The following is a 9,623-nucleotide window of genomic DNA, read 5'->3' on the forward strand; positions in this document are numbered from 1 at the left end:
CCGGCTTCATTGGGCCATCCGTCGTTTTGTTTTGTGCGTTTATGTTGGATAGATTGGTCGCTTCGTTGTTTTGAGATGTGTATTGTGCTGTTCTTCTGAAGTTGCGTCGCTGTGGTCTGGACTTGTATTGCTAGCTCTGTGCTGTCTTGTTGTCGCCCTCCTGCTCGTGTACTTGTATCTGCTGTACTCTGCTGTGCTGCTCCGTTATCCCTGTCGGTCTGGGCTTTGTAACGTGCAATTGATTTTTGGCTGTGGGTTTTCGGTGTCTCTCTAACGAACTCGGTGTGCTTGTCGAAGACTCTAGCTAGAAAGAGAAAGCAAGATGTGGTGTTGTCTGCACTCCCGGAAACCCAGATCGGCTGCGCGAGGCAGATTGACTGCAAGCGCCGCGGCACTGAATATGGCCCAGGAGGAGAAATGTTTCGATTTGTTTCCACGGAGTGTCCTGTGGATGAAGTTCGAAGAAGGAGGTCTTATAAAAGACTGTCAATTACCGCTATTCGTAGATAGATGTTCGGATAATCTACAGACTTGTGGAGAAATAAGTGAATGTGGATGCGAACTTCAACAGCGCTCTGCACTTGGTGGCGAATGCGCGACGCGACGCGACACGCGGATTATAGCGGGGATCTGTACACGAGCACGTCCACGAAATAAACATATCAGTACATAGTTCGAAGGAGGGTATCATTGAACTCGAAGAGGTATGCCTCACAACGGCTCGCTCGCTCCAGAGCCGTCGCCCGTCTCTCCCGCCGGCGGCTCAGGCAATGAGGGCGAGGTCGGCCTGGGAGATGGCAATCCCGAGCTCGACCCAACGAGCGGCGAGAGAGGCCCCGCACCGGCGGCAGCCGCCCCGCTGCCGCCGGTGAACATCGCCTTGAGCGTGAGCTCGTCCCGCCGCTTCCGCACCCGCTCGACCTCCTCCGCCCCGCCCGTCATCCGCAGCTTCTTCCCCGCCACGAACCCGTTCAGCTCCGACTGGAACTCGTCCGTCCGCGTCGACATCTCCCGCTCCCGGTTCTTCTCGTTCGCCGCAATCGCCTTCAGCCGCCGCTCCGGGTCCACCGCCGCGCTCCGGATCTCCAGCATCACCGTGCTCAGCCCGCCCTGCGCCTCCTCCGCCGGTGCAGGCCGGAACGTCGGCGCGCGGCGCTTCGTCGACGACGCGCCCCGCAGCGAGATCACCTTCTCGACGTGCCCGAACACCTCCAGCACCGCCTTGTGGTCCTCGAACAGGTCCTCCAGGAACTCCTCCTGGTGCTGCAGGAACTGCTGCTCCTCAACGATGTTCTGCAGCTCCTCCTCCCACGTCTTCTTCCACATCGGCTTGATAGTCTGGATGTGGTCCTTGAGGCTCTGCAGCTCCCCCGCGACCGCGTCGATGTCGCCCTTGACGTTCTTCAGCAGGAACGCTTTCGGGGACACGTTCCGCTTCAGCACGTCGTCCTTGATGTTCTCCACCGTGTCCTGCAGCTCCTCCATCCGCGTCAGCACGTTCTGCGAGCGCGTGTCCAGCTTGCCCTTGCCCGTGTCGATGTACGCGCGCGCGCCGCCGACCTGCTGCGTCGACAGCTGCTTCACCGTCTGCGTCTGCTGCCGCAGCGTCCCAAGGCTCTCTTTCGTCTGCTTCATGAACTCGGTATACAGCTGCCGCATGATGCCCAGGTCGCGTCGCAGGTTTTGCACCTCGTCGAACTGCGTCTTCAGGTCGCTCACCACCCGTGTCGTGTACTCGGACGCGCCCGTCATCTGCGGCTGCAGCGTCGACCCGGTGTACTGCATCTGGAGCATCGTCGAGCCTGTCCACTGCGGCTCGATGGGGGCAGGGCTCGGCGAGCGACCCACGATGTGAGGGGCGGAGTTCTCGGGGATGAGCCGCGATATCCGACGAGCGACATCGCGGAAGCGCTGTTCTGACGGCCGCGGCGCGATAGGTGTGCTTTCCGCGAGGGGCTGGGTGATGATGGTAGACTGTCGACGATTGCTGACGACGGCCGTGCGCAGATCTTTGATGTCCTGCTGCAGCGACGATATCTGCACGTCGATGTGCTGCTTGATCTGGTCGAGCGCTATATCACAAACCGTAAGCTGTGCTCTCACCATGCAGTCGTAGAACACTCACGTTCGATGTTCAGTGATAGCATGACCTTCTCCTTCACCTCGTCGACATCCTCCAGCTCGTACTGCACTCCACTTGATAGGTCACGGATGTAGATCGCGGGGAAGTTGTCCTGTCCGGGGCTGTACGAGAACTTGTCCACGAACAGCAGTCGCAAGTTCGCAAGCGAAAGGCCTGGCTCGATGACGACCTTCTTGACTTCCCGCCCGACCTGCAAGAACACCGGGAAGGGCTTGCCTGTTGAGTCGGCGCTCTCGGTTGACTCCGCGGTCGATATCCGCACTTCTGGAGTAGATGCCGCCACCTTCGTTGTCTCGCCAATCTCTGGCAGCTGGGGTGTCGAACGCCCCGCCGCGTCAGACTCGGCACCGGGCTGCGGCGACACCGACTTGGGTGGAAGTGGTGGAACAGGTGGTGGTTCCTCGCCCTCGACGATCGACGGAGGATTGCCGCGGCGCTGGCTCCGATTCCGGTCGCGGCTCTTGCGCGGACTTGCGGTGTCGCCCTCCTCGGCCAGCGCTGCGAGATCTCCCGGCGTGAGCGCCCCCGCGGTGGCGATCAGCGAGCGACGATTCCCGCCACCGCTACTACTACCACCTCCGCCTCGGTCGCGTACCCCCGTCATCTTCGAGATATTGTACGTCGAGAAACGCTTGCTCGCCCGACGTTCGAGCGCCTCCGCTTTCTTGAGCGCCGCGAGCGAGTTCTGCACCGCGGGTGGAGGCGGCTCCATGGGGGTGTTCTCCGTTGAGGGTGTGCCGGGCACTGAGATGTCCTCGGGAGGAGGCGGAGACACAGGCGTGGCGTCATTGACGAGCACAGCAGGGGGTGGAGGCACAGGTCCGTCGACCAACGAGAAGCGCCTGACGTGCCCGGGAACGGGAGCCTGAACTGAGGGTGGCCGTGGTTGGGGTGGCTCGGGAGACGCGAAGCCGTTCGTCTGTTGTCGTGGGTCGCGGGGAAACATCGGGTCGGCCGAGGAGGTAGAATACGCGCGGGGCAGAGGGAAACTGTTCGCCTGGGCCATCGAAGGACGCGGCTGCGCGGGTGTCGATGACCGTTGGCGTACATTTTCGCTGTCCGCGCTGAGTGCGCTCGCTATGGTCGGAGGAGCCGCAAACCCGCCGACGAAGGGCTGCTCCGATGTCCCATTTGGCACGGGTGGGAGTACGTTCTCCGAGCTGGACGGCTTTCGCCGCGACGAAGGCGTCTTGCTGCGCGCCGGGGTGTCGTTCGGGCCGCGCGAGGACGGACGGGGCGGCACGCTCTCCTCTCTGACGCGTTCCGAACGCGACGAGCGCGAGTCCCGATCACTGCCTCCGTCGGGGCGCTGCTTGTGATCTTGTACGATGCGCCGGTATATGGACTGCTTCGCACGAAGACCTTGTAACAGCTGGGTGATAATCTTGCGCACTCGGGGCAGGAATTTTTCCAGATTCTCCGGATTGGCGTCTTCAGATAGGCACATCTCGAGGATTTCGCGGAGGTCGTCTGGGACGGACGAGAGCTCGCTGTTGTGGTGTAAAAGAGGTGCCGGTGCAACGAGGCTTTGCCACTCACTTCATATCGATGCTAAACGCCCCGAACGCCGCCACAGCCGAGTTAAAGTCGTTTCCGAGGCGGACATAGACGTCGCTGACATAGTTTTCGTCGACAATCTGCTTGCTCCATTGTGTGAGAGACTCGAGGAGGACTTTGATGGAGACCAGAAGCCGCGTAACGGCGGATTCGACGGCTGGCTGCGGAGGATGTCAGTACGATGGCTCCCATGAAATGGGAAGTTGTTTTGACGAAGGAAAGCAATACGGGCCAACTTCATCGTCATTTACGGGCCATGGTGGCCTGGACGAAGTGGGAACGACGCATTCAGCATGTTGACTTCAATCACACCACTCCAGAGATGCACCCGTTATCCCTACACCCATGTTCCCTGTTCCAGCAGCTCGACTTTCCCATGGGACAGACAGTATATGTATACGCTGCAGGTAGACTCACATTAGGTGGTGGGCGTGATCGTTCGCTGCGCGAAGACGAAGCAGAGGCGTTGGATGAGACGGATTGATTTGTTCGCCTTGAGGGATGTGAGGCCTGTCTTGACGCGGTAGTTGTAGCCATGTTCTCAGATTAACAGTAAAGTAGGCCAAGAGTCATGAGCCAGAGTAACACAGAAAGCGGAGACTGAGAGGGACGTCCTCGACGTTGAGCTCAAGTTGTCGAGGTCAGGAATCAGGATCTGGGCCGCGGACTGGTACAAGCTTACATAACGCTAATGCGTCAGCTTTCATTTTGAGCACTTTCTAAGCGATGCTTTGATCGGAGCCTCACTCGTGCTTTACTTGGAAGTCAGCCCTTTATAATTGGTGTAGTCCCTAAATAAGTCTCGCGAGCGGGTCTTGAAGTCCTCTGCCTTTCACTCCTCTGCCCATGACTTGATGCACCGGCTCCAAGCAAACTTGTAGATCATCCGTATGCTAGCGTGCAATGAACAACACTTCAAAACTCTTGCCAGTACCATCTCAAGATGTCTGTCCTCCTTCCGTTCCACAAGTCTATCCTAGAGAAGATCCATGATCCCGCAACATCCGAACTTGTCCTCATCGCCCGTGGCCTAGGGCTGCGCCGTATTGTCTGCAAGCTATTGCAAATATACGACTCGCCCAACAACCTTATCCTCCTAGTGAATGCGACTCAAGAAGAAGAGGCCGCTATCGGCGAAGAGCTTGGCATCATGGGTTGTAGGAACCCCGGCCTACGCATTGTCGGTTTCGAGACGGGCAGAAAGGACAGGTGAGTTATCCTATGTTCTGGGCAAAATGCAAAAGGCTGCTGCGATGTTTCTGGGTAGAAGTTGTGATAATTTCGACTGTGTGCGTTACACAGATTCCGCTCCCATTCTTGACCCATATTGCAGTAATCCTCTGAGCCAGTGCTGCGAGCGCCCATTCTACCTGTGAGATGAAATTTGACCCACGATTAAATACCATGTACTGCCGCTAGTTGGCCGCATGGACAGGGTTGCATATTTGTCTCACCGACTAGTCAAAGTTCATGCCCAGAGCACCTAGTAGAAGACCGTTGCTCATCGTAAACGTACAGACAGGACTTGTACAAGAAGGGCGGACTTGTGTCCATAACCTCGCAGATTTTCACCGTCGACATGCTCACGTCCGACATTCCGACTCACCTAATCACGGGAATACTCGTCTTGCACTCAGAGAGGTAATATTTTGACCGCATATAGGTTTGCCGTCTATACTGATGATATACGCAGAGTGACGCCGACGGCAGCAGAAGCGTTCATTGTCCGTCTATACCGCGAGAAGAACAAGAATGGCTTCCTCAAGGCGTTCTCCGACCAGCCTGAACACATCACTAGCGGACTGTCTCCTTTACGAACCATCATGAAGGAACTTCAGCTTCGGACAGTTCACATCTATCCCCGGTAGGACCCCTAACGAGCACCCGAGTCTTGCATATTTTACTTACGACTTGTAGCTTTCACGCGGATATTAAGGAGTCGCTCGATCGAAAAACCCCCGACATCGTCGAGCTGCACCAGGACATGACAGAGGGCATGGCCGAAATCCACCACGGGATTGTGCAGTGTATGACCACGACGCTCGCCGAGCTCAAGCGCGCGAACAGCACGGTACGTGCTCCGCCCATTCTCATTCGATAGACCTCCCACGCATTCCGCTTCAGCTGGACCTAGACGACTTATCGATCGACAACGCCTACTTCCGCTCGTTTGACATGATCGTCCGACGCATGCTCGACCCCGTCTGGCATAAAGTCGGCCCACGCACGAAGCAACTCGTTGGCGACCTTGCGACACTCCGCCGGCTGCTCACGTACCTGCTCACATACGACGCCCTCGCATTTCACGCGTACCTTGAGACATTGATCGCTGCAAACACGACCGCCGACTCCGGCTCTGCACGCCAGCACCAGTCGCCCTGGATGCTCACCGACGCTGCTCACACGATCTTCACGTATGCGAAGCGCCGCTGCTATGTGATGAATCCCGTGCCCAAGGCAGCTGCGCAGGTGATCAACCTAGCTGACGACGACGACGAGGCGTGGGCAGCGCTGGACGAGGTGGAGGGTCGGCCAAGAAGCCAGGCCGGTCCGAGTCATAAGGGGAAGGAGAAAGCGAAGGCCCCGAGGAAGAAGTGGCTTCCGGAGGGCATGGAGCCCGTCCTCGAAGAGTTGCCCAAGTGGTATCTCCTCGCCGACATCCTGCACGAGATCGAGGGGGAGGCGATCAGGCTCGCACCCCTCCTTTCCTCCCGTATGCCTTTCCTCCCTGTGCCACCTCCAGTTTGCTCACGCGCTCCGCAGAATCCCCCGGGACGAACACAGTACTCATCATGGCCTCCTCCCTGCACACGTGCACGCTGATCAAAGATTTTCTGGCCACCATGAAGGCGGACGCCCCGCGCGGCTCGCAGGGGCGACGCATGATGGAGGACAAGCTCCGGCTGTACCTCTGGTGGAAAGGCAAGCTCTCGGAACGCCGGGCGGAAGGAAGGGGCCACTTCGCTCTACCACAAGCCAAAGACAAGTCCGCCCCGGGTGCTGGTAGGGGCGCAGCAGTAGACGACGGCGTGAGCGAAGCGCTGAAGCGGAAGGACAAGGAACGGCTGGAGCGTGCGAACAATCGACGGCGGATTCGTGGGGGTGCACCTGCTACACCTGCGCCTACAAGGGACCGGACTGCCAGTGGGCCGCTCGGCGAGGTTGTGGTCAAGCAGGAGGCGGACGACATCGCAGACTTGTACGCCCCCTGCCATCACGTCTCACACGCTGGACACTTGCTGACCTCCGTCCGCACATACAGCCTATCTACGCAGGGCGTCGACGCTGCGGCGGAAGCGCTCATATCGGACGTGCCGTTATTTACGATGGACGACGACTTTGATGCGCACTACGGACTGCTCGCACCCGAGCAGACGGTGCTCGTGCGCGCGTATGCAGACGATACAGACGACCAGGTCTTGCAAGAGGTCAAGCCGCGTTTCATTGTCATGTACGAGCCTAACCTCGAGTTCATCCGGCGCATCGAGGTATGCCCCGCACGCTGCTGCCTGTCAGTCGTAGAGAATGCTAACGCGGCGCGATGGTGTAGGTTTACAGGAACTCGAATCCGGGCCTTGGGGTGCGCGTGTACTTCATGATGTACAAGATGAGTTGCGAAGAGGGCAAGTACCTCACCGGCCTGCGCCGCGAGAAAGAGTCGTTTGAGAGGCTCATCAGAGAGCGCGGGGTATGAAGTTGTCTCCCCTGCGATCGTCGTGCACCGTACTGACTTGGACGACGTGCAGACCATGCTCATGCCGATCTTCGAGGACCGCACCTCGGCAGCCGGCGAGGCGCTCATCAAGACCATTTCTACTCGCATAGCGGGTGGGAGGAAGGAAGTGAGCACGGAACCTGCACGCGTATGTCCCTCCGCTCTCTACGCCCACTGGCGCTCCGTTTTGAGCCGCTTTCACAGGTCATCGTCGACATGCGCGAGTTCCGCTCCTCCTTACCGTCTTTGTTGCATGCGTCCGGGCTGCTCGTGCTTCCGGTGACGCTCACTGTCGGCGATTATATCTTGACGCCGGACATCTGTGTCGAGCGCAAGAGCATTCCGGATTTGGTTTCAAGTTTCAGCAGTGGCCGACTGTATGCATGTTTTCTTCTTCGACTGGCCAATTTTTTGACATATCCGCAGTTACACGCAATGCGAGCTTATGTCCGCGCACTACAAGCAGCCGATCCTACTCATTGAGTTTGAGGAACATAAGTCCTTCTCTCTTGAGGTACGCAACTTCTCTTCTCGTGCATGCTCATACGCTGACATTAATATTCCTTGCAGGCAGTTGCCGACGTGAAATCGTACGCGAAGTCGAACAAATTTCCCCCAAAGAAGAAGCCCGGGGATGCGCCCGCATCCTCCGCCGCGCAGTCGATCCAGTCGAAGCTCGTACTGCTCACGCTCACCTTCCCGCGCGTGCGCATCCTCTGGTCGTCTTCCCCCTTCGCGACCGCGGAGGTCTTCAACGACCTCAAGACGAACATGGCGCAGCCGGATCCGGGCAAGGCCGTGCTCGTCGGCGCGGAGGAGGACCCGGACGCAGGCGCGGGCGTGAACGCAGCGGCGGAGGAGCTGCTGCGGTCGCTGCCGGGCGTCACGGCGAAGAACGTGAAGCATGTGATGAATCGGGTGAAGAGCGTGGCGGAGCTGTGTGAGCTGGGCTTGGGGCAGGTGCAGGAGATCTTGGGCGTCGAGCCGGGGAAGGCGTGTTGGGAGTTTATACACCAGGGCGAGCGCAAGTAAGTGCTTCCGAACATATATCCCTGAAACACTCTGTTCTGGTTGGATGTAGATACACGGCGAACAAGCGTAAAGCAATAATCGTAACATCGTCCTCCTCTGCCGACGGAACCGCTCGAGGGCGGGGAACTCTGTGGCTATAGACCACGAAGACGCTTCGATACGGAGCGGTTACGCTGCGGGATACAAGATATAGTACAACGATACGGAAAACTTCTCTTCCATCTCATTTCACTGCAGTCAGGCTTCCTTTAGATCGCGCCGCGCTCCTCCAAGACCTGCTGGGCGTGCTCTTTGGCCTCCTCGCTGACATTGGGGTCTACGAACGTACACGGTCAGCTCCCGGAGTGCCCCAATCGCGTACAGCGACTCACTCTTCAGCGTAGCCTTGAAGCCGGCGTTCTGGCGCACCTCGTCCTTGCCCTCGTCATGGCTTGCGCGAATCTCCTGGGTTTCGGACTGGTCCTCGAGCGCGTCGATCGCCTGGCGGGAGTGCTCCTTTGCCTCCTCAGAGACGTTGGGGTTGTTGATGGCGGCCTGTAAAGACAGCGGCGGTACACGGTAAACGGTCGCTGCAGCGTTGGCGAGGAACACATCGACACACCTTGTGGCCTCCGATCTGGCGGGTGGTGGACATTGCGAATATGGTGCTTGGCTAAGTGGATGGCGGTGGTGATGGTACCAGTGGTACGAGGAAGAGCTGTGTTGATGACTCCCTGGACGAGCACCCGGGTTTATATACCTCGACCCTTCGCGCGCTATCACGCTTGCAGGAGCAGGGGATATGACGTTGGAATGACGGGAAGGTGACGCTTGCCGTGCGGATCGCAATCCAGGGATACTCGTTAACGATGCTAGTGTTCAACCGAGACCCACCCCTACTGCCTTTTGCGGAAGACGGTGCTGTCATCGCTTCCAGCCGCAGCGCCACTCCCTTCCGCCACTCGCTCGCTGGCAGCAGCGCTCATGCTTTTACGGTGAGTTTGGTCGCACAATCTCGTAGCGATGCAGACCAAGCGCTATGTTTGCTAACACAATCTGTTCTAGACAGAAGCAGAGCGTTGGAGGCCGCGCACGGTATAACGCGGGGTAATAATGAGAGTGTTAGTGGCACTTCTCCCGCCCGCCCCGCAGCGCTCGCGGATCGAGCGGCGAATGGTGGATTGATATTGCGCGGTG

At 58.5% G+C, this 9,623-nt stretch overlaps 3 protein-coding genes across 3 annotated transcripts; 1 reads left to right on the forward strand and 2 right to left on the reverse strand.

The window, feature by feature from the left end:
* Positions 1-711: 711 nt before the first annotated feature.
* TRAVEDRAFT_20761 (AIP3-domain-containing protein) lies at positions 712-4,237 on the reverse strand (the record flags this gene model as incomplete). The annotated part of the gene is made up of 4 exons (XM_008039942.1): positions 712-2,072; positions 2,126-3,633; positions 3,683-3,861; positions 4,118-4,237. The coding sequence occupies 4 exons, from the start codon at positions 4,235-4,237 to the stop codon at positions 712-714; spliced, it is 3,168 nt and encodes a 1,055-aa protein (XP_008038133.1).
* A 318-nt stretch (positions 4,238-4,555) lies between these two features.
* TRAVEDRAFT_72315 (ssDNA endodeoxyribonuclease RAD1) lies at positions 4,556-8,537 on the forward strand. The gene is made up of 12 exons (XM_008040789.1): positions 4,556-4,909; positions 5,219-5,341; positions 5,394-5,564; positions 5,618-5,771; positions 5,825-6,413; positions 6,464-6,899; positions 6,963-7,188; positions 7,251-7,388; positions 7,447-7,563; positions 7,620-7,792; positions 7,842-7,929; positions 7,986-8,537. Exons 1-12 carry the CDS (start codon positions 4,644-4,646, stop codon positions 8,445-8,447), a joined length of 2,943 nt encoding a protein of 980 aa, XP_008038980.1. The 5' UTR covers positions 4,556-4,643; the 3' UTR covers positions 8,448-8,537.
* Positions 8,538-8,695: 158 nt separating this feature from the next.
* TRAVEDRAFT_123986 (uncharacterized protein) lies at positions 8,696-9,081 on the reverse strand (the record flags this gene model as incomplete). The annotated part of the gene is made up of 3 exons (XM_008040790.1): positions 8,696-8,763; positions 8,819-8,981; positions 9,049-9,081. 3 exons carry the CDS (start codon positions 9,079-9,081, stop codon positions 8,696-8,698), a joined length of 264 nt encoding a protein of 87 aa, XP_008038981.1.
* Positions 9,082-9,623: the final 542 nt, after the last annotated feature.

The sequence above is a fragment of the Trametes versicolor genome, assembly GCF_000271585.1.
Source record: "Trametes versicolor FP-101664 SS1 unplaced genomic scaffold TRAVEscaffold_6, whole genome shotgun sequence".
Lineage (NCBI taxonomy): Eukaryota > Fungi > Basidiomycota > Agaricomycetes > Polyporales > Polyporaceae > Trametes > Trametes versicolor.